This window comes from Ixodes scapularis, unplaced genomic scaffold (assembly GCF_016920785.2).
Source record: "Ixodes scapularis isolate PalLabHiFi unplaced genomic scaffold, ASM1692078v2 PGA_scaffold4__175_contigs__length_147842914, whole genome shotgun sequence".
Taxonomy (NCBI): Eukaryota; Metazoa; Arthropoda; class Arachnida; order Ixodida; family Ixodidae; genus Ixodes; species Ixodes scapularis.
The window spans coordinates 63,836,467-63,860,463 of NW_024609879.1; the positions used below are offsets into that span (position 1 = coordinate 63,836,467).

Here is a 23,997-nt window from a genome sequence, read left to right on the forward strand (position 1 = left end):
CCACAGCTCTACGCAACACGACGGCGCGCAACCAAATGCTGCGCATTGCTGCATCGGTCGGCAGTTTATGCAAACTAACGTCGCCCGATCGACCTTACGTCTTTAGCCGACCTTTCGCGCAACCTACTACTGCACATGAACGCGGCATTATTGGTGAGACACCAGTTCGCAAAGCGTACACGAGACGACGCACGGAACCAAGAGTCCGCCGCCCCCGGCGCTCGTACCTCTTTTTCTTTTTTTTTGTCCATGGTTGCTCGATGCTTGTTACGCGCCCGAGGTAGCGGTGCGGGAGGCGTTCAACCAGTGACAAACGGAGGGATCGCTTCAGTTTATGCTTTTCCACACGGTATATGAAACCTATCAATTCCAAACTAACTTCAAAAGATTATCCAACGTTCAAATAAACTTTTTTCATCACATCTCACCACCGAAATCGAAACAAAGAGCGCGTCCATCGTTTGAACCAATCGCCAGACGAGGAGCCCGTTGTCGTCACGCTTCGACGGCGCACTTTAGTTCACCTTTCTGCCGCCGCCTCGGGGGGTCTCAGGCATCGTTCCCGGCGCTATTATTACCGCGCCTGTTTGCTCGATTGTTGCGGCACCCAAACTTCTGTTCGGGCTAGAACTTGGTCAACAGTATCTGAGACGTGCCTGACATCCATTTCAATCGTCGAATAAAACATCGAAACTGGCTTCGTGGTCCCTTTAAAGCCCTTCTCTTCTGGGAAACGTGGCGCCATTCATTGTTGTAGAAATGCTCGAGGCAGGTGCCGCGCGCCACTGCCGGGAAGAACACGGCGTCTGAAATCTTCTAGCTAAATGGTGCGTTGTGCCGCCATTATCTTCAAAGGGCTGCACGTTGCATGTGTCTCTTTCATCGACGCGCTTTGCGCTACTTTTAAAACTTGATGGGATTTTAAAGGAGTGGTGCAACGATATGCAATTGGAATTTTTTTCCCTTTACACGAGCTTACTGGCACTAGTGGGACTTAGAGCCACTCGATATGGCAGCGTAGCTGCCAGAGTAGCGCCGCGCTTAGAGTGCCTTCATACACACGCGCTTTTGCTTGAGTGGTGACATCTCAGCCATTTTTCCGCTCAATTGTTTTTCATGCCTCTTGAAGTGCGCGCAATCCGGTGTCACTCAGCTCGAGCGCGTAGCTTTGGCTAATGCATAGACGCCATTTTACCGCCCAAGTCATGCACCGAGTGCGCGAGAGCGTCACGCGCTGGCACATTCAGTGCAACAATGGATGTCTTCACCCTGAGACAGACAGACATGCAGGCACCCTAGCCACGCTTTTCCCTGTGCCGCCTCTCACCGCGATTGGTCACACGCGGTACCATAGCAACGAGCTGGCTCGGTTTCCGTAGCAACCGAGTGACGACTCGACACGTGACCTCTCAAGAGCCGTGATGTCATCGGTAAGATGGCAGCGCCCAGAGCTGGTGGATGCGAGTTTGTTCGGTGCGCGGAGTCGTGATATGCCGCAGCTTGCCTACGATTTAGGGCTTCTTCGTGCTTTCTGACGTAGGTATAGCGTGAAGATCTGAAAGAATGATACTTTATACCTAGGGTTCGGCGTTTTCGGTTTAAACCCATAAAAACCGATAAAAGTACGCCGAATCCATTTTCGGAAATTCGGTCTTAACCGAAAAAGGGTCAGTTTTTAGGCACGGCATTTTCGATTGAAACCGATAAAAATACGTCGCATTCATTTTCTAAAATTCAGTTTTAACCGGAAAAGCTCGCTTTGACCTTCCAGTCGTACCGCAGAGCCGTGGCGAAAAAGTGGAACGACAGTGTCTATCGAAATGTGCCCGAATTTATGGGATACACGGATGCCATCACGACGTTTTGGTTTGAATGTGCCGCATCATCGATCCGAACGTGAAGTCTGAAATGCCCCATGACTCCCCATATAGAAGCGTATTTTTTAACTCGTTGTAAAGAAGACTGACTTGATGCAAGCTCTGCATGCTATGTTGTGCTTCAAAACGTCGCACCGTGTCTCTTATGGTGGTCACAATTGGTTGATTGGCCGATTTTGGCTCAGGCAGCTCTTCATATCCCCAGCCTGCCAGTGTCCAGTGTTAGCGTTGAGAGGGCATTCTCGAAGCTCAGGGTCATATTAGCAGGGAAGAAAGAGTGCGGATCAACGAGGAGAACTAGGGAATGTACATGTGTGAGTACTATAATAAGATCAAGTAATCCTGATGTACAGACGGTGAAGTTCCTTTTTTTTTTTTTGGAAATAGGCTTTATATCTGACTTGTCTGTGCTTCTATTTTTTTCTTGTTTCTTTTACAGTTGCACACATTTGCCAAATAAAGTGTCCATTTCTTTTTCAATGTATCTGTGCCGTTATTCTTTGAATGATCACAAATATCAGAGCTTCAAGAATCATCTGATCCGGTGACCGTTGGTGTTTATTGTATACTCACCGAAAAACGCCGATAAAATTTTGTGGGCATAAATATACGCCGAAAAAAACCGAAAATTGAATTTTAAAAAAACACCGAAAAAAGTACGCCGAATTTTGAAAATATAGAAACCGAAAACGCGGAACCCTATTTATACCCTTTCTGTGCAAGATCGCTCTGGATATTAGCACCTGTGCGACAGCATCAGTAATATCGCCTTAGCGGGGCTCGGGATTCCGTATCTGTTTGACGATCGATAAGACATTTAGCATGAAATTTTCGAATTCTCTTAGCTTTATTTGAACGCTGGAGTGTCTGAGAATCGATGCGAAATCTATGCGTCACATGTTGGGGCTTGCAGAATTTGTTTTTGCCCCAGGTAACCCCATGGTCACAAACTTTTAGCGAGGAAGCTCCTGCGATGTTTACGTTTTGTACTAATCAACCAGGGAACCTGGGTTCAATACCCACCCCTGCCCGTTTCGATCTGGATGAGCATCGTACCGGCCTGCGGTTGTGTATTACTACTGCGTGGTGCACGTTAAAGACCTATAGACTCCAGGCTAGCGGTTATACTGCATTGGCTACATTGCTCATCTACAGCGAGTGACTCGTCGTAACTTTGAAATGGCTGACCAACTACACGCTGTATAAATATTCACACAACTCCCAAGCATACTAATCAACGATTTTACGATATGCGCAGCGCAAGTTCGTCTGCTTCTTTTAGTAGAGGTTGTGGTGACGTCAGAACGCCGAGCTCTGATTGGTTCTGAATAAAGAATAGAGGATAGGCTTCAAGCCAGCTTGCTTTGAGGTCTACCCACTATCGTTCAATCGGAGCCACTCAGATCTCGGCGTTCTGACGTCACCACAACCCCTGCAAAAAGAAGCAGATGGACTTGCGCTCCACATAGCTTTTACGATAAAATTTTCGCATTTTTCTAGCTTCCTTTGAAAGTCTTAATTTCTGAGAATCATAACGAAAGGCGTGCGGCGCGTGTAGGGCCTAGGGGAAATTGTTACAGCCCTGGGTCACCGAATAATCACAGCATTTTTTTTTTTTTTTAGCGAGGAAGCTCCTGCGATCTTTAACCTTTTTTACTAATCGCCAATTTTACGAACTGGGAGCTCTGAAGATTTTGATATAACCTGCTTTCGTTGCAATAGCTTGCATTTGATCGCAGTGTTTCTTGGTTTGTTTTTCAAGTGAAAAACTGGCGTTTGCTCAAGTGACGTTAATGAAATGTCCTGCTATATAACAATGCATCAACACATACTATTAAACGTAGATGCTGAGAGGTGTGTTCGTCTTTGTAATTAACAAGTTACAGATGTACTTATTTCTTACGAGTGTAATATTTATTTTCTGTAGCTGGGCCTGTTTTTTCCTCCTTAATATCAGTGTGATTGGTTCCAAATATCCCCTTTACAATGCCTACAAAGGCCAAAATGACGTCAGCTGACCCCAACTCATGCATTGGACTAGAGAACTGCGTCGCTCGGATGTATGCGCTCGTCAGAAATCAATTCGTCCATGGATATTTGAATTCGCTTTCCTGGCCAATGAGTGTTCTGACAAAACTTTTCATCACTTGCGAATGCCAAGTTCTACGGTGTGCTTAAAAAGCACGGTGAAAGCTTGGGGTCATCGCACCGGTGCCCTAGCATGTCACGACTGCGTGATTTCGCAGTTCTTTTTTGAGTTGGGGAGTACAGGTAAGGAAGAAGTTTAAAAATAATTTCGTGGCCCCTTTAACACGGATATGTGTGCTACACCACATAAAAATATTGACTTTTTGAATGCCGGTAAACTTCCGAACGACCATTTGGCCTGTCGGCAAGAACACCTCATATCCGGCGTCCGTCTCTTTTGATGGCGTCAACGATTCCCTAGAGACCACCATGCCGTCCTTCTTGGTTGAACCCCGTCGACGTCGCTCCTCACCAGTCGGTGAGAAAATCACATCTTGAAGGGATGATCGGGTCTTGAAGAAGTATGATGCTAAACATATACTCGCTCACTATGGGGCAGTCTAGCAGCAGTCATGTCTCGAGCCAACCGTCCTGTCGTGGCCGGCGTAATCGGATTCGGTTCCATCGGAGCGAAGTCCGAAAGCACTAGGACAGTACGTTCGTCCCACGAAGCGGCCGCCATCTCGGCGGTGCCGAAAACCACTCGCCTTGTCCGTGCACGTACGATACCATAGCAGCTCTCGTCGCCCGACAGTCCCCGGGCTGCAAATCGTCTCACTTTTCAGAAAAAAACAGGCACCGTTCCTCCAGAGGTTCTTGCCGTACCGCGATGCGAAGCGTCTTATACCACTTTTCAATGAACGAATGGAGATATCAACTAGACTACAAAGGTTGCCGCCCTGCGTCGCTAGAAGCACGGTTACCATGGCAACCTCCCAGGCCCAAAATGGAGATCACTATCAGCGCTTCTCACGTCGTGCATCTAGATAATTTTGCGTCGTGTCGTTACTCTGGCAGCTACGTTGCCATATAGAGTGGCTCTAGTGGGACTCAGAGATACTCGCACGCACCGCCACTGGCCAAGAAACTTTTTCGTTGCGGTGTATTTTCAAGGACAAAAACGATCATTTTCATTCAATCTCTCCTTTGCGAAACATGATGACGTAAGGTGGGGATCGCTGTACACCCCAATGACGATATTTGAATGCGGTTCATAGATTGGACCCGATAATTGCGAGAGCACTCGATCTGGGCTCGTGACAATTGATGCCTTGACATGCATTCTGTGACTTCTGTTGCGTGGGGTGAAAAACGAACGCGTGCTTCATAGGTCATTAACGTCAGGGATCCGTTTTAAGCGGCAGTTGCGCAAAGTACACAAATTGTTGCATCGCCCTTTAAAGGGGCGGGGGGTGCAAAGATTTTAAGATTAAAAGAATTTGCATCTCGACATTTTTACGTTGTTCATCGTGTCCCAGATGATACAGAAAACATCCCCTTCATTAAAAAATGTCGCGATTTCGCCGCATGATCGCAAAGCCAAAGTCGAGCTTTTTCCCCCATCTGCAGCCGCGAGTGGCAGCCGAAGGAACTACAGCGAAAAGCTTACGTGACCTCGCTCGGCTTTAAGCTGCAGCATAACGCCCGCTAATGTCAGCAGAGAAAGGGAGAGTGAGCGTTCTCCGAGAGAGCATAGGAGTAGGAGTGAGCGGAAGGGCGCCAGAAATGCCGATGTTTATCTCTTTTGTTTACACAACAACTAGGAAACGCAGGCGAAATCGGTTTTCTGTTCTTTACTTTAGAAGTGTCAGCGGGTAACTTCCACAAATGTTTGACCGAAGTCCTCAAATCGTTGCACCCCCCTTCCCCAAAACACCCCCCTCCTGTTTAAGCGGAATATGTTTCCTTGAAGTTGGCGAGCCAACAGAGAGCGTGGTGGTCCGTGACAACACGGAACGGGATCCCGTACAGGCGGAACTTGGTTAACGCCCAGATGACAGCGAGACATTCCTTGTCAGTCGTTGAGTCATTTTTCTCTGCCTTGGACAGTGCCCTGCTTGCGTAAGCGATCACCCTCTCTGCTCCGTCTTGCCTCTGGACGACTACCGCGCCGAGTTCGTCGTTGCTGGCGTCCATGTGAACTTCCGTTTCCGCTGATGGATTGAAGTGTCCCAAGATAGGGGGTAACTGGAGTCTTTCTTTCAGTTCGTTGAACGCTTGTTCTTGCTCCTCCCCCCACTGGAAGATTACGTCGTCCTTCGTCAGATGCGTGAGCGGTGCAGAAATCTTTGCAAAATCGCGAACGAAACGTCTGTAGTAAGCGCACAGCCCAAGAAATCTTCCGACGGCTTGCTTGTCTGATGGCTTCGGAAATTTAGCAACAGCGGATGTCTTTGCAGGATCAGTGCTTACACCCCGAGCACTCACGACATGACCAATAATTCGAGCTCGCCGTAAGCGAACCGACATTTTGACGGCTTTAGTGTCACTCCAGCATTCTGGATAGCCTGTAGCACGGCTCGAAAACGTCTCAGGTGCTCGTCGAAGTCGCTTGCGAACACCACGATGTCGTCGAAATAGACGAGGCAGCTTTTCCATTTCAGGCCGGAAAAAATGGTTTCCATTACGCGCTGGAACGTCGCCGGCGCCGTGCACAGTCCAAGCGGCATCACCTTAAACTCGTACAGTCCGTCCGGCGTGACGAAGGCAGCCTTCTCACGATCCCGTTCGTCGACCTCGATCAGCCAGTACCCACTCTTCAGGTCCATCGACAAAAAGAATCGCGCGGGACGCAGCCGGTCCAGGGTGTCGACGATGCGTGGCAGCGGGTAGACGTCCTTTTTGGTTACGGCGTTTAGTCGACGATAGTCCACGCAGAGCCAAAAAGTCTCGTCTTTCTTTTTCACCAGGACTACCGGTGAGGCCCACGGACTGTTTGAGGGCCGGACGATGTCTTCGTCGAGCATTTCTAGGGCCTGCTTCTGGATGACTTCTCTCTCTTTCACAGAGACACGATACGGTGGTGACCGATGAGCAGGAAGTGCGTCGTCATCAGTAATAATCCGATATTTCGCAACCGTCGTTTGGCGCACCTTTGACAACGTGGAGAAGCACTCACTGAACTCGGCGAGAAAGTCACTGAGTTGTCGTCGTTGTGGCGTAGGCAGGACTGGATCGAAGTCAACTGCGAATGCGGCATTGTCTCGTGTGGCCCCGTAGAGATGTCTTCTGCTATTCCGGCTATTGCGGTTGAGTCCACGAGTTCCTCGGCGTGACCCACGGCGGTGCCTTTCGTAAAGTGCTGAGCCTCCTGTCGGAAGTTTGTTACGAGTGCAACAGTGTGTCCGTCTTGGAGCTCCGAGATGCCTCTTGCAACGCCGATCCCTCTTCCTAGAAGCAACTGGAGGCTTCCCTTGAGCAGAACGTCGCCGCAGAAAGCGAGAGACCAGACTGAAAAATTTATAAAAAAATGAATATTGTTAACATCAAAATGCTCTCCCGGATTACATAAATAGGCATAAAAAGGCACGTGATGGGATAAAAATGAATCTTGTGAGATGATTCTTGCTTCCTGAGCGAGGGGCAACTGCCCTAAAAAATCGTTCGGACTTAGGCGCCACAGCACAGAGAGCCGACGTTCGTTGCGAGAGACTAGATTGAAAAAATTATAAAAAAATAAATATTGTTAACATCAAAATGCTCTCCCGGAATGTATAAATAGGCATAAAAAGGCACGTGATGGGATAAAAATGAATCCTGTGAGATGATTCTTGCTTCCTGAGCGAGGGGCAACTGCCCTAAAAAATCGTTCGGACTTAGTCGCTGTGGCCAGCGGCATCGTTATACGCATCACCTACACAAGCAGCGCCGCCAGCCCTCTGTAGTCGCTGTCACAGGAAGTCGGTAGGCCTCCCGAGTAACGATGTGAAAGAAGGGGACCGCTGACCGAGCGATAGGGCCACGCTCTGGTGGAGAGTCTTACCAATGAAGAGAGATGGTGGCGTGTGTCAGATACATAAATGAAGTTTAATTTGAAAGGGATAGGGTAGACAATTAGGCGCTATATAATATACAAAAATCACGTAGACATCAAACTGCAGAAGCACAGGTACGCAAAGTATAACAGTTACAATTTCATGCTAGGGTTGCCTAGACAGCACTAGAAAAATACTAAGTTTAAGAGAGTCCAAATGGTAAATTAAAATAGGAGAATAGGTGAGTGCAAAGAAAAGAAGTCTCATCTGGCGTAGAGGTGCTGGGGTCTTCCTGCGCGGTCCGTCCGAGGTGGAGAAATTTCGGCGGGTGGCTTGGCACACCGTGGGCGCGGCTCACTGGCCCCGCACGCCCACTTTTTGCTGTCGCACCCCCACTGGAAGCTTCGTCCGGTGCCTGGCGTGGGGCCGTCGACAGGGTCTCGCCGCATCCCTCGACGTCGCGATGCGTCCGTCTGCCTTAGAGTTCTCTCTCGCACTGTCAGTCCTCGCGACCCCGCGGTTCCCGCACTCTCTTTGTTCCCACGGTAGGTTGTTGCCCCCTCGGTCTGACCCCTGACCCTAAAGCAGGGTTCTTCTAAACACTAAGACCCGCCAGGCAATTCGAGCGCGGACGAAAAACACATTCAAAGAGCGAGCCGCTAGCTCGCCTCGTAAATCTGGGGCTGCAGAGACCTGTGTACCCCCCAAAACCACTCTAGGTTGTGTATACCAAGAAACACCGAACATGCGGTCGCTTCAACGAAGCGCTCCCAGCGTAACCTGACACGCGCCTGGCCGCGAGCTCATCCGCCGAAGGCGGTCGTTTACTTCCCTGGCCATTATTCTTCCGCAGACGTCAGCACGACCCCCGTCGGTTTCTAGAACAGCTGGTTTCTGTGACAGTCGCAACCAAAAGCGCGCATAAATGTCTTTGTCTCTCAGCAATCACCGCGTTCGGGTGTGTCCCTACCCTCGGCTTACATGGTGTCGGAAGACACAAAGAACCCGGCGAAGTAGGCTTAATCTTAAAAGGCCTAACGGTCAGCCTTCGCCGAACAGTCGCGCAACCCTGCCGCAGCAATGGCTACAGCAGTGACAGCTGGAAACGTGACATCCCTGCTACCAGCCCAGAAGCTCCTGGATACGGCGCAAGATCTTTGGGTGGCATGGAAACTTTGGGCAAGTGAGAACAAGCTCTACGCGACTGCGACCAGGCTCGCAACGAAGCCTAAAGAAATTCAAGCGGCAACGCTTTTGGCCGTAATCGGCGAAGAGGGACGGAGGATCTTCAGCACGTTCAATTTCGAAACGGAAGCGGATCGCGACGACGTAGACAAGCTCTTCGAAAAATTTGAGGAACACTGCAAGCCCATCGTTAACCTGCGTACCACAACTTCATTTTCAGCACGAGAGACCAAAATTCGGGAGAACGCTTCGATGAATGGCTGGCGGAGCTTCGTACGCTCATCCGGAACTGAGAGTACGGGCAGCTTGAAGAGAGGAAGTTGAAGAGTCGTATTATCCTAGGCATAAAGGACAAGCGGTTGCAAAGCCATCTGATCAACGAGAACTCCGATTTCCTCAAGCTCGTGGAAATTTGTCGCTTGCGAGAGAAAAGCAAAGAACAAGTAGAAGGGATACAGAAAAAGACCCAAGTTGGCCGCAGCAACGCCGACAGGCGGCAGGACGGCACTGACTACGTCTACTTCGTACGAAAGGACAAAGCGTGGTCGAAGTGCGGTTACGCGTACCACAAGAACCAAGCCTGCCCCGCAGAAGACAAGAAATGCAAGCATTGCGGCAAACTCACCCATTTCACGAGCGTCTGCCGATCAAAGATGCCGAACAAGAGAGGCGCCGGACAGGTGAAGACCCGAAAAGTTGACAGCCTGGAATGCAAAGAAAGCTACTTTCTGCATGCCGTCTCGTCGAGCTACACGCAAAAAGTTGAAGTTTGGAAAGCCGAGATCAACATCGAAGGCAAGGCAGTGGTCTGTAACTTGGATACAGGAGCAAACTGTTCGGTGATTTCACTCAAGCAACTGGAGGCGATAACACGCAAGGAGTTGGAGCCAAGCAAGGGATTACTGAACACATTTTTCGGCCAGAAAGAGAAAGTAGCCGTAAAGGTGATTCTGCAAGTATGCAGCAAACGCGGAGCTGCTCGGGCACAGTTTTTCGTTGTGCAAGAACCGGTTCAAGCAACCCTCAGTGGTCAGCTGTCCCAGGAGCTCGGCCTCATCAAACTTGTGGCCACAGAGACAGAAGAGGGTCAATCTACGAAGCGGCACGACCGTTCGTAGAGACTTTCAAGGGCCTAGGGGAACTACGTGGGCTGGTGTACCACATGAAACTGCACCAAGGATCGCAAGGTGTAGTTAAGCCAGTTCGTAGCGTCGCACTGGTCCTCCGTGACAAGGTCAAGGCTGAACTCGACCGAATGGAAGCAGATGTTGTGTTAGCCCCCATCACCGAATCGACTGAATGGGCCAGCCAGATGGTAGTTGGGGTCAAGAAAGACAACATAAGAATATGCTTGGACCCAGTTGACCTCAACAAAGCGCTCAAGAGAGAGCACTACCACATGCTGACGCTGGAGGACATCGTCATAAACATCGAGGGTCTTTTCTACATTGGACGCTGCCGCAGGATTTTGAGAGATTCGGCTTGACAAGCTTAGCTCGTATTTGTGCACCATGAGCACACCTTACGGAAAATACAGATTCCTCCGGATGCTGTTCGGAATCGCCAATGCCCCAGAAGTCGTCCAGAGAGCAATGCACCAGGTGCTCCAACGTCTCGACAGCGTCGAGGTGGTCATGGACGACATGCTTGTGTGGGGTTTAACAAAAGAAGAGCACGACAGACGTCTACAAAGTGTCCTGCAACGGTGCCAAGAGGTAAACCTTATGCTGAACCTGGCCAAGTGCCACTTCTTCAAAGCTTAGGTACGCTCCCTCGGCTTTGTGCTTACGGACAAAGAACTCTCGACCGACTCAAATAGAGCAGAGGACATCCTTGCAGTTCAGGTCCCAGAGAGTGTAAAGGAACTGCAGACATTCCTGGGTATGGTGAACCTCGTTGCAAGGTTTATCTCCAACATGTCGGAGTTAAGTGCACCTTTACGAGACCTGCTGAAGAAGGACAACACTTGGGTCTGGACCGACTTCCAACAAGAAATCTTTGAGCGTCTTCGGACAGCCCTATCACAGGCACCGGTCCTGGCATAACACGACAAGACGCAGCCCCTTGAGTTGCAGGTAAATGCTAGCCAACGAGGAGTAGGAGTTGTCATCCTGCAGAATGGTCACCCCCTGGCCTATTTTTCTCGCTCAGTGACTGAAGTTCAAGAGAGATATGCACAAATTGAAAAGAAAATGCTAGCCAATGTGCTTGGCTGCACTCGCTTCCACGACTACGTCTTCGCTCAGCCTTGCATCCTGGTGGAAAGTGGCCACCGCCCTCTTGAGGCGATCTTCAGAAAACCACTTCCAGTGTCCGCTACGTCTGCAAAGAATGAGCCTGACTCTCCAGAAGTACTCATTTCAGATAAAGTACAAGCCACGAAACGAGATGTTCATCGCAGACGCCCTGTCTCGGTTTCTATCGAAAGAGAAGGTGCCAGGGGAAGAACACTTCCAAGTGAACGTCATCCAAGAGCTGACAGTCTCTGCAGAAACACTACAGCAGATCATGCGGGCAACAAACCAAGATGAGAATTTCCGTACTCTGAGAAAGCATGCAACCACGAAGTGGCCAGAAGAAAAATATGCCGTCCCCGAACAAATACGAGCCTACTGGCCGTAACGGGATGAGATCTATTCGGAAGACGACCTCCTCTTTCGATCAAGCAGACTGATCATTCCCAGCACCATGAGGAACGAAGTCCTAGACCTCCTGCATGAAGCCCATGGGGGTACACAAAAGATGAAACAACGTGCCAGAGACGTCATGTTGTGGCCTGGAATGTCAGCAGACATCCAAGAGAAAGCGGAAAGATGTGCGCTCTGCAGACAACACAAGGCCAGGAACCAACGGCTGACGATGATGAGCCACGATGTCCCAGAATTGCCCTGGCAAACAGTTGGCATGGACCTTTTCCACCAAGCAGGAGACGAGTATGTGATCATCGTGGACTTTTATTCGTTTTATTTCGAACTTCGACGCTTGAAACACACAACGGCAGATGCTGCCATAAAGTTCTGCCAATAGGTCTTCGTTACGCATGGTCTTCCCCACAAGCTGATCAGTGACAATGGGCCACCGATTAACAGCCACAAGTTTGCCGAAGTCATGGAGCGCTGTGACATCATCGACATGACATCAAGTCCACACTATCGCCGTTCAAACGGAATGGCCCAGCGAGCCGTCCAAGAGGCAAAGAAGCTTCTGAGCAAGACTCCCTACGACACGGCGGAATTCTACTGCGCCCTGTTGCAATGGAGGAACATGCCAAGAGACAGGCTCCTGCAGCCCCAGTCCAGCGCCTGATAGGAAGAAGGACAAGGACACTGCTGCCTATGCACCGCAAGATTTTAGGGCCTGATCACAGTACCACCCCAGCAGGTGATTGCAAGACTTAAGGAGATACGCCAACGCTAACAGACCTACAACAACCAAGGTAAAAGAAATCTGGAACGTCTGCCAAAAGCGAGCGAATAAACGTCTTTGTCTCTCAGCAATCACCGCGTTCGGGTGTGTCCCTACTCGCGGTTCACAGTCGCCACAGCAAACAGATCCGACGTTTGTTGCGAGAGACCAGATTAAAAAAAATTATAGAAAAATTAATATTGTAAATATAAAAGATGCTCTCCCGGAATATATAAATAGGCATATAGAGGTACGTGTTAGAAGAAAAATTAATCTTGTCAGACGATTTGTGTGGCTTCCCCTGAGGGAGAGGCAACTGCCCAAAAATATCGTTCGGACTTAGTCGCCAGAGCAAAGAGAGCCGACGTGCGTTGCGAGAGACTAGATTGAAACATTTATAGAAAAATAAATATTGTTGATATCAAAATGCTCTCCCAAATATGTGGCGCCGGCGAGTCCACCGAAGACACGCTGTCGAATTAGTGACGAGGGGACAGAAACAACTGTGTCATTCTTCTACGTATCAATATCGGCACAACCTCATTCGCGCTTTCAGCGCGTGTTTTTTTTAATTAAGCGAAGGCAAAATTTTAGCGATGAATATCTCAAAGCTCGTTGTTTGTTCGCGAACTTTGTAAATTGTAAGAACCTGAGATTGGGCGAGTTGGTTCTTCATGTTTGTCGACGTTTAGCGCACTCGAAAAACTGTCACTCGAGCATTCACCGTTCACTAACCCTTTGCCTACCGCAAAAATTAAAAAAAAAGAAAATACCAATTTTTTTTTATGCGTTCTATACTCTGTTTCACCTTGTGTCGTACCGTAGGAAAGGCTACAAGCGCGAGCTCCTTGCTCTAGGGCACATCTCGGCGGCACAAGCTCTCGTGCACCAAGGGCAGCTGCCAGAGCTGTAAGCTCGCGCTTCTAGTCTCCGCTGCAGTACGACATAAGGTAAAACGGAGTGTATAAAATCGCGGTGCCGGTACGTGCACCGCTCAAAGTGAAAAAAAAGGGCGGACTGCGTGATTTTTTTCGGATAACTCGACTACAGCGCCGCCACGAACTGTCAATACACGCGCCCTCACGAGCTCCCGCTGCCGAGCCGCTCCGGTCCCAACAGTACCCAAGTATTCTAGTACACTGTACTGGGCTCGCACGTGGCAAACAGGGTGCGGTCCCTTCCAGAAACTTCTTTCTCTTTAACCATTTTTACGGCGATAGCCCTTATTGTCAATGATTGGCAGCGGATCCTTGTGTTTCCGTTACGTACGTCGTAACGCGCTAAACAAGGCGGAAAAATGTTTCCGCTAAATTTAGCGGGAAAATGTCTCCTCTATACTTATTGGGGAATCAGTGTAGCGACATTGTGACATCATAGTGTCACTTGACGTCCTATCGAATAACGTCGCGATATTCCCGCTAAATTTAGAGAAGTTTCCCGCCTACTTTTAAACGTAATTTAGGGCCTCGTTATCTCCAGGAGCCGCGTGACGTCACAGTGTCCCATGTCTTCGTCCGATAAGCTTGCAGGACATGTCAACTGAATTTAATCACGGCAGTGTAGCTGTGGGCGGTCATTTGCAGGGCATGGGGAGGAATTGGTACTTTCTTTTGAGCCTCCCTGGAAGGTTTTGTTCCGCAGCCTTGTCCGGAACATTCCCGACCACAAAGTCAGCCTTAAAGGAGCCATAATCGGCAGCATGCGGTGATTTCTGTGCTAGGGTTCTATCCTGCTGCGACGAGGACATCGACGACCGTGACGTATTAAGGCTGGCTCACACACTCGACACTGGTTACGACCGTGTCCTTAAAACCACTTAAAACACGTTACGACGAGAGAACACACCGGTGCCATTTATCGGCTAACCAACGAACACAGGCCTCACCGTATAATTTCTAGTTTTCTCGTGTTATTTTTGGCGAATCGTTAATTTTTTTTTTTATCAAAACCTTTTGACAATGTATTAAACCACAGTTTTTTAGAGATAGTTCGCACACTTTATCTCGTAAATACCGCAAAACCTTTCCTTTAGTGAAATATAATGGCAGGGTCACATCATAGATGGCGCTAGCGTGCCAGTGTGTTCTCTCTTCGCAAGACACCACGAGAACTTGATCGTGAGCAAACAAAAGTGCGCGAACGGGCCTTTATTCTCTTCTGTCTTAGGCGCACTTTCACCATTAACAACAAATTTCTTTTTACTTTATTCGTACGGCATTCCTGGCAATATACGAAGTTAGGAAATTAATTCTTGTTCTTTTTGTGTATTTCAGGGATGGGGAGACGTCAGTTTCCATGGATCCACCCAAGTACCGACACCAAATATAGACGTTCTGGCGGGAGACGGTGTCATTCTCAACAACTATTACTCGCTGCCGCTCTGCACCCCATCGAGAGCAGCTCTGATGACGGGGTTGTATCCAATTCACACGGGTAATAATTAATATCTTCAATTTGCGTAGCCGCAGGCGCGTGGCTCCCGGGACACAGGACGTTTCTTTTCCTGGAGCACGGAAGAAACAAGCTTTCGTTTATTTGCATTGCGATGACGTCAGTTTTGAACGATAGCTGCACATGGGAACCTTGCACGGACCTTTGCTCGCTCGTGTTGGAGTTGGTCGTACCTCAACGCGGCCACGGGAAAGAGTGTCAGTAACGAAGCGCAGCTGTTGATTTGATGCACACTTCAACGGAACTCAATACAGGTAATCAAATTACATGTAATCGATTACTTTATGGAGTCATTTTGCAATGACTTCATTACATTTCTTAAGGAATAATCGCAACAGTAATTTGATTACTTTTGGAAGTACTAAACTTGTTTGTAACCCTTGCTATTGTTCACTTCCCCTTCCTAATGGTGCCCTCTGTTTCCTCAAGTTTAGTGCCAAGGAATCCTGCAGCCAAGTCTCCCACAGGAGCATGGTTTACCAAATTGAATGAATTAAGACGATTCGTAGTTAATAGTTAAGTGATTCCAATCTAATAATGCACTATAAGAGGGACCTATTTTTGAAACCGGCTGAAAAATTTGTCGTTTTGAATAAATTAAGTATCGGAAAAGGGCTACTTTTCAAGTAACAGGCAATTACTTTTCTTTTCAAGTAATCAAGTAATTCAACTGAATATTGGTAACCGAGAGTAATTATAATTTTAATCAATTTCTTTTTTTTTTAGTAGCGTGTACAAGACTGGTTCGATATCACATTGCGCGCGACAAACCGCGTGTTGCACCAAATGAGCTTGTTGGTTGCGCCACGCGGACCGAGGGAGGTGGGGGAGCGTGGAGGGGGGGGGGGGGGGGGGGGGGTATCAGTTGGGTATCAGCGGTGCTCTAACACTTTCCCTGTGCCCTTACCGTCTGCTACGTAGGAATGGCGGGTGTGATCGGGTAATTAAAATAAGAGCACCGACTTGACACATCAGAAAAAAACAATTTCGTTAGACGTTTCGCCTCCCATGCAGTAGTTACAGTCTTCAGTAGTTACAAACCAAATGCCAGGTTCATCCTCAAGTCAACGCTATTTATCACGAATGTCCATATAAACTTCGCGGAGAGGGCCGCGGTTTTTGTTACACACGGATGTGTCCCTGCGAACAAACCACGATTCTAGGAGCTTTCGGGGCTCCCATCTGTCCTCCCTCGCCAAGGTCGTCGCGGCCAGAAAGTCAAAAGAATGCCCCATTGTCCACGCATGGTCCACCAGTTCAGTCTTGAGTCGCGTCGCGTGGGAGTCGCACGTGACGTCATGCTTGTGTTCTTTGAGTCTGGTATCTCTCCTCCGTCCGGTTTCACCAAGTAGGACGCTGGGCAGTCACTGCAGGGGATCTTGTAGATAAGCCCTCTCAGGACGTTCGCCGGGGTTGTGTCCTTTGGTTTGGACCAAGTTCGAACTTAACCCGAGACTGGGGTAGAAACAGAAACTCATTTTTATTTATAAAGAAACCTTTATTTTTAAAGTCCTGCAATGCATAAACTGCCTCATAGGTAATTCCTGAGGGTGTCACATGACGTATATTTTCCCTATAAATTTAGTGTAGAAACTGCATGGTTGTATATGTCACGCGACGTCGGGTGACGTGAGGTCGATTTCCCGTAAACTTTCGCGGGAAACTAGATTGGCGTGTCACAAGACGTTCATTTTCCCGCTAAATATAGCAGCTAACTGAGCTGGTGTATAGGTCACGTGGCGTCAATTTAGCGCTAAATTTAGCGGGGAAACTGATGTTTTAGCCACAAGATCTGCCCGGTTAATTTAGCGGGGAATATATATATAGTGGACGTATAGGTCACCTGCCATAAATTTCCCCAAGGTGTATAGGGAACGTGACGAGACACCGCGAAATTAGCTGAAAACGCACGGACGGACGGACGGACAAAAGTTTGAGATTAAGGGTAGCGTTAAAAAGCATTTCATGCTTTAATCAAATTCATTCATTTGTGAAACAGAATTGTAAGCAATAAATTTCAGCTGCGTTTGAAATTTTCTTCGTCCGGTTTTTCTTTTTATTGTTTCCCATCTCAGGGTCTACAGAATGTTGAAGAGAAGTTACTTTTCTGGATTCTTTCAGGCATGCAGACTAGTGTTATTCTAGACGCTGCGCCATGGGGCCTGCCGCTGGAAGTGAAGATCATGCCGCAGCATTTCAAAGATTTAGGCTACCAAGTGAACATGATTGGCAAGGTAATACGGAGTAATATTCAGTATTTTCTCTTTTGTGAGTGAATGCCTGCGCGCTTCAAAGCTTCCGTCCAGGTTGAAGATAGCAAAAAAAGGTCAATCTTATTTAAATCGCGACTTAAATTGTAATTTAAATCACACGGATTGTCCCGTTGTCAATTGTATCTTATATTTTCTACAAAATAATATCATTAAAAATAACGTTCCTTAGTATTGGTACCTTCTGTCACAAGATACTTTTCATAGAAACATTACTTCTTCATTAATCTGAAGGATAAAACCAGTTGGAAAGATAGTTTTTCGTGGTCAGGGAGCCAAAGGAAACCCACTTCGCGGTGAAATGGTAATGCTGAGCTAACTTCATGTTATTTTGATATGCTTAGTTCAATATTGTTGCAAGATAAATAATAAACTCGGAAGGTAAAACGCTCAGAAAAAAATATGACTGCATGTTTGGTCATTCTGCCAAATGCGTGTAAAGGCGGTAGCTTTATAGGGTGGGTTGTGCCTAGTGGACGGCTTTGTATGGAGACAAATTACGTCACACCATTGTTTCTATCGGATTATTTTCTATGAATTCCTGCATGATATCGATCGCTGTTCTTATTCCACGAATTATTTAAAGAAAACCGCATTGTCGATGTGGTGAATGCATCCCACACCCTGTCAAAATGCCTGGATGCATGCTGTCCCACACTACACTCGGAGAAGAAAACATTTGATCCTTCTTTAAGCCAGCGAGATGTGCGAGCACGATCACGAGCATAGTAAAATGATAATTGAATATCCGTCGCAAATGCACTATGCGCCTTTCTTGCCGTTTTAGCTAGGTCATGATTGAACTGTGATAACGGGTACCCTTCTTAATCGCTAGGCTGATTGAAGGGCTGGAGACCAATGACGGGTGCTGAAGAAGATTTTTCAGGGACTTATACGTATGAGGGTGCACACACTCCAAAACATTTTTCAGCCAGCAGTAGCCTTCTTTGAAAACATTCTTGAATGTACAATACGTTAGTTTTAAAAGCGCAATTAGGACTAAGAAGAGAAGGAGGGGACAGTACAGAGCGCTTACTTACAACTGTCAATTTTAATAGAGAATCTAGAGAACGACAAGGTGGAAGTGAGAAAGAAGGAAAGATAAAACTAAAGTCACTGCTGCCACAAAGAACATATTTAGTTTTAGAAATCAAAATAAAATAACTTCAGCTAAAGACAAAGTACTTGTCACGTAAAAAAACTGTCTACACAACAAAAAGAAAAAAAAGGAAAAGAAAAAATATAGAACAAAAAAGAAGAACAAAAATTTCGCACAGCAACCGGCTAAAAAATCTTCAGGTACAATACCACTAGAACGGAAGTTCTTTTTGTGTTTCAAGTCTTCAGGGGATTCACAGTGTTGTGCCCGTTACCGAAAAAAAGTAACGAAATAGCGTTACTCGTTAGTTAGGTAAAACGTAACGCGTTACCGAGCTACGTTACTTTCTTACAAACGTAACGATATACCGTTACCGTTACTTTTCAAAAATAACGAACGTTACTTTTACGTTACGTTTGTGTTCGAGTACATATATATGTTTGGCAGAGATGTACCATAAGCCTCCTTAACAAGCTCCGACAAAGATGGAAATTTACAGAGTGGTTTCATAGTGTTTGATGCAGAATAGGCATAGAAACTGTAAATTACCTGATTCTGTCTCCTTTAGTTGATACATTTCCTTCAGACCTGCTGGCCATGGCGACCGAGTTACGTTATTCATGTCCATCTCACACGCAGAATGAGTCGGAGAAGGTAGTCAATCGGCTTTTATAAACTACAGCATGCGAACGGGGACTGCTGGAACACAACCAGCCAACCAACACCCCTCATCTGTACGCCGGTTTTAGTAACAGTCCGGTTCATACTATTACCAGAGACTGATTTACTTCACTATCTCGAACAGGACACCGGTTACCAGCACATGGGCTATAATCACTTGCTGCCTCTTACCAGCAGTAGCTCCTAGTTTTTCTGTGAAAAAAAAAAAAAAAAAAAGGTTTCGTGTTTCTAAGTTTTTTTTTCCAGGTTTCAAACTTTTTTTTTTATTTTTTTTATCATGACCTTAAGGAATTAAAGACTAATCAAGCAAAAGATTCTTCTGTGTACAAAAGTGGCTCAGGAACTTTTAAGCAGCTAGAGGGAGAGCGAGGGTAAAAAAATTCCACAAAGGGTGTTTCTTTTTTTTTTTTTTTTTGAAACTAGAGAAATGAGCAAATCGCTTCGCCACTAGTTGTCCACTGTTGTAAACGGATGTCTCTCACGGCTCCCCCCCCCCTCCCCCCCCGCTGTCCACCTCTGCTGCTCAAAGCAGAGGGGGAAGAGGAGGGAGGAGAGGGGGCTGTAACGCAGTCAAGCCTTGTGGGTGGTTACACCATGAAAAAAATAAAAAGGAGGATGAACGGAATTAGCTGATAGCCGAAGGTTTTTTTCGCCTTCGAAAAGTGAGCTTTTTTTTTTTTTTAACTTTACTGTGACGGATGCTGGTTCCGTGCAGCGATAAGCTGGTGCAGGATTTTGAGATAAGCTCGTGCAGGATTTCACCAGTTTTGGTCAAAAGTAACCAGTAACGAGTAACGAAATTTGACAGCCGATACCGTAAAAAAGTAACGAAGATACTTTACTCGTTAGTCATTCAGAATACTAACGAGTACGTTACTGCGTTAGCGAAAAATGTAACGCTTTACCAGTAACGTCGTTACTAGTAAGGCGTTACCTCCAACACTGCAGGGGAAACACCGAAGGAACTGAAGTTCTTTTTGTGTTAGGGTCACTGATGGCCTTCTCTTCTTTGTTCTTTGCGCTTTTAAAACCACCGTCATAGTGTCGCCACTTGACCACCGTCTGTCAGATATACCGTGACATAAGCCCGCTTAAATTAGTGGATGACTTCAATTTTGTGTTGCATTTTCATGTAACTTTTTATGTTGCAGGCTTATTTCGATTATTCCCTAGATAGCAAACTCCATATGGAACGTATTTTATATTGAGAGGAGACAATCTCCGTCTATGTAAACTTGGCGCGAGCCAAAGATAAAGGATCAACAGAAAGAGAGGAAGAGAGAGAGAGAGAAAGAGAGAGAAAAGTGATAAAAGCGTATCAAACAAGCATTTAACAAGAATAAAAAAACACACGAAATATTTAATTAAATGACGGCCAGTGCGCAGGCGAGCTGCTGGAAGTTTACCATAATGATTTCAACCCGGGACTGGGGCAGAAGTAGGTGACCATAGTAGGTCTGTATATAAGGATGATGGTTGAATAAAATTATCAGCTGAGTTTGAAACCCTGTCTGTCCCTGTCACTTTCTCTTCAACTGTAAAAAAAAAAAGAAATTTTTTCTGCCATAGTTTTTGGCTAAAATCATCATGGTAAACGGAACATTTAGGAGATTATTAAAATTTTCGCCAATGCAAGTATCAATTTCACTTTTTTTTAATTGACCAAATCTTTTAAGCGAAATATCTTTAGAATTTCCGATTTTTTATTTATACCTACGGCTTTGCAAAGCTCGATACACTTTAACTACATTTGGAATATATATAAAAAAATGTAATCGTTTACGTTCAAGTACTTTTTCTTTTCAATCACCATCCAATTTGAGTTCAACATGGGAATTTGCGTAAGCACTGAAGAAAAAATAATATTAATCGATGCACAATGATTTAAACAAAAGTATGGAGGAAGCTGTATAGGAAGTAATCCAATAGAAAACGCATAGTCAAAAATAAATCTTTTTTTTTTTTTCAGTGGCACCTGGGATTTTTTCAGACAGCATACACGCCCCCCAAAAGAGGGTTCGACAGCTTCTTTGGCTATTATACGGCTGGAAATGATTACTACAACCACACCGCTGGAACTGTAAGTAAACAAGAAGAGCAAAACATGCGAATAAAAATAAGCGAACTAAATATATACCTGATTATAACAACGTGACTGCATGAATGAACCCTCCTGAAGGACTCAGATTTGCATCTGAATAGACTCCCATTATACAGAACCCCCACAACAAAACAAAAACGATGTGTACTAGCGAAATATTAGACGCACACATGAGGCTTCTTCGAGGCTTTCCCATGCACTTATAGTTGCCGACGTTTGTCAAATAGCCACTGACGCAAGAACAATGAAAAACGAATCGGTCTGCGATTCGGTTGTTATTATTAGTGATGTAGGTAGAAAAACAAAATCGAGGCAATCGTGTGCATGGACACATCAGCCCGCCTGTCCTTGCCTCGCCGCCATTCGGTTTTTTGCCTTCTTATCGGCCAATGCCAGTTTCATCGGCTGAGGCCGCGTGCGTTCCCCAGAAGGAACGCTTCTTCATACTTTTAGAAGAGTCAAATTTGCTCTCACCCGGAGTGTAAAAGATCGGTGGCCGAGTGGTCTAGCGCACACCAGCTCGGAGCACGTGGAGCGAAATCTCGCGCTGCAGAACCCCGGGATCCTGGGCACCCCTGCCCGTTTCGATCTGGATGAGCATCGTACCGGCGTGCGGTCGTGTATCACTACTGCGTGGTGCACGTTAAAGACCCCAGGCTAGCGGTTGTACCGCACTGGCTAAATTTCTCATCTACAGCTGGGAGACTCGTCGCCCCAGTGAGGCAGACCAAGTTCTAGGCTGTATAAACATACAAACAACCCAATTATTATTTGCCGCGGCATTTCCAGTCGACGTCATGACAGGACTCTCCTAGTTGTATGTGCTACCGGAAGATGGCGCAACATGAGACACGAAAGTTGCACGAAAGTATGCAGCGCATCGACCGCCTGGACCGCCGACAGATGTCGAAAGCGTCGAGTGGGCCAGCGCCGAGCTTAGCAGACACGATCTTCGGAAACTTTTCACTGTGCCGGCGCGCGTCTTCCTATTGTTAAATTACAATTATGCGATAAGTTATTCACTTAAAAATAAAATGGAAAAGAAAACATGGATTTAGATCCCCCGTGGCTTTCTATTTTTGGCACGGAGATGATCGGCCGAGGCGCTGCATTACTTTAGTGTCTCATGTTGCGCGATCTTTTGGTAGGTCATACAACTAGGCGAGCCCGGACATGACGTCGTCTGCAAATGCCGCGGCAGATAGCCCGAAACACGTTTCTCTTTTTTCTTTTAGAGAAAAGTAAGCTCGTCCGTTACTAATTTCACTCCATATGTTTCAACAACCTAGCTGCACCTCTGTTATAAATCGCAGTGTAACAGGCTGCGCAACCGATTTTTCCTGACCGCCTGAAATGGGTTAGATGCGTTAATTTAGTGCTGTAGGTCGAATATTCCAAATACTGAGTGCAGTAGATGAAGAGCCGACCGTGGCTTTGCCAAGTCACGCTCGCCAGCTCTCACGCCGTCACATCCTCGCTCGCTGCTGCGTGCCGTCGACGGTCGTGGCTGCTGTTTCGACGCTCTTCCTTTTATTTATGGCGCGAGTTCACCGATCAAACCTTTATTTGCAGCTTACGCTCGTGGAGCCTTTACTATCTGCGACAATATTGTGCTCGGGACTCAAAACGTGCTGTGTTGCTTAACCTCTCAGTGACCAGAGCAGCGTCAACCTCTCTGGATTCGTTCGAGCAAACAGACCAGGACAAATATACCATGATTTCGTAACATATTACATCGGAGCTGTTAAGGGTTAGTTTCCCCAGGATCGTGTCCCCCGCAAAGAAATGAAAACACCCAACTCTGGACACCTACCGCCATCTATGAGCGACGGCGGCAAGTCAAGCATCTGGGTGCCGCCGTCGCTCATAGATGGCGGCAGTTTTTCCCCTCTAGCTTGCCGACTTGCGGCCGGCCATTGCTTTCCATTGTACAGCTCCGCTGGTCTTCCTTTTTCGCCAGCGGAGAAAGGCTGAAAGTTTTTTTTAATATTGTTTTCAGGACCACATTGGACTCGACTTTAGAGACAACGCGACGCCGGTGTTCAATGAAACTGGGCATTACAGTACCGATCTTTTCACCAAGAGATTCGATTATCTTGTTGCAAACCGCGACAAGTCAAAGGTATTCTTTTTTGTATAGACGCTTTACACACGCGCCAAATTACAGCCGCCATTGCTGACCTTCTCTTGTCTTACCGAAATGCCGAGCAACTGAAACGGTAGTTGACGATCCTCTACAAAGGCCGATGCTTTAGAAAAGGACACAGTTGAATCTAATATGGCAATAACCTGGCCCGCTATGGTAATGATGAAGTGAAATAAACGAAATGGAGGAAACAAAAACTGAAGGTCAGTTATGGCGGCGTCCGTGCACAGCTGCTGCAAAGGGTCTATATATTTGATCTGTCAAAATGTGCACTCTCAAGCGCCATGGTGCATATATATATTTATATATATATATGTATACCAAGATCGAGGCACTAGGATCATACATATCATACATAATTCTTTATGTTTTAGTAATATTTCCCAAGTTGAAGCCGACACATTTTGCCTCTCAATGGTGTTGCTGTCTCAGTGGCAAAAACAATTCTAGCGAACCCCAAGAAGGAACAAGTTTATTGAAGGTTAGAGGTTTTTTGTGTTTTGCTTGTATTTGCTTGTCTCCGTCATCTCATCATTATCCCAAGATGCACTCGGCAAACTGCGCCTTGTAGCTAGATTTCATTTATATTAAAACAAGTAAGCTATCTCCGTCGGGAACGCAGAATGATAAACTGTAGATAAATCGTGCACACACACGTGACAACGGTTCTTCTTACCAATAAACCTGTTTGACACGCAACTAAACGTTAACAAAGCTGATGCCATTAAAGGATCGAAGAATTAGCTTGCGATCTCGGCCACCGGCGTATTTAGGAAGGAG

At 46.8% G+C, this 23,997-nt stretch overlaps 1 protein-coding gene across 1 annotated transcript in view; it reads left to right on the forward strand.

Moving 5' to 3' along the window:
• LOC121047096 (arylsulfatase B-like) overlaps positions 1–23,997 on the forward strand; it is a 98,269-nt gene that overhangs the window by 27,284 nt on the left and 46,988 nt on the right. The window contains exons 2-4 of the mRNA XM_042293583.1: positions 14,743–14,902; positions 17,042–17,154; positions 20,940–21,050. Of these exons, the coding sequence (XP_042149517.1) occupies positions 14,743–14,902; positions 17,042–17,154; positions 20,940–21,050 (384 nt within the window). The remainder of the gene's footprint in view (positions 1–14,742; positions 14,903–17,041; positions 17,155–20,939; positions 21,051–23,997) is intronic.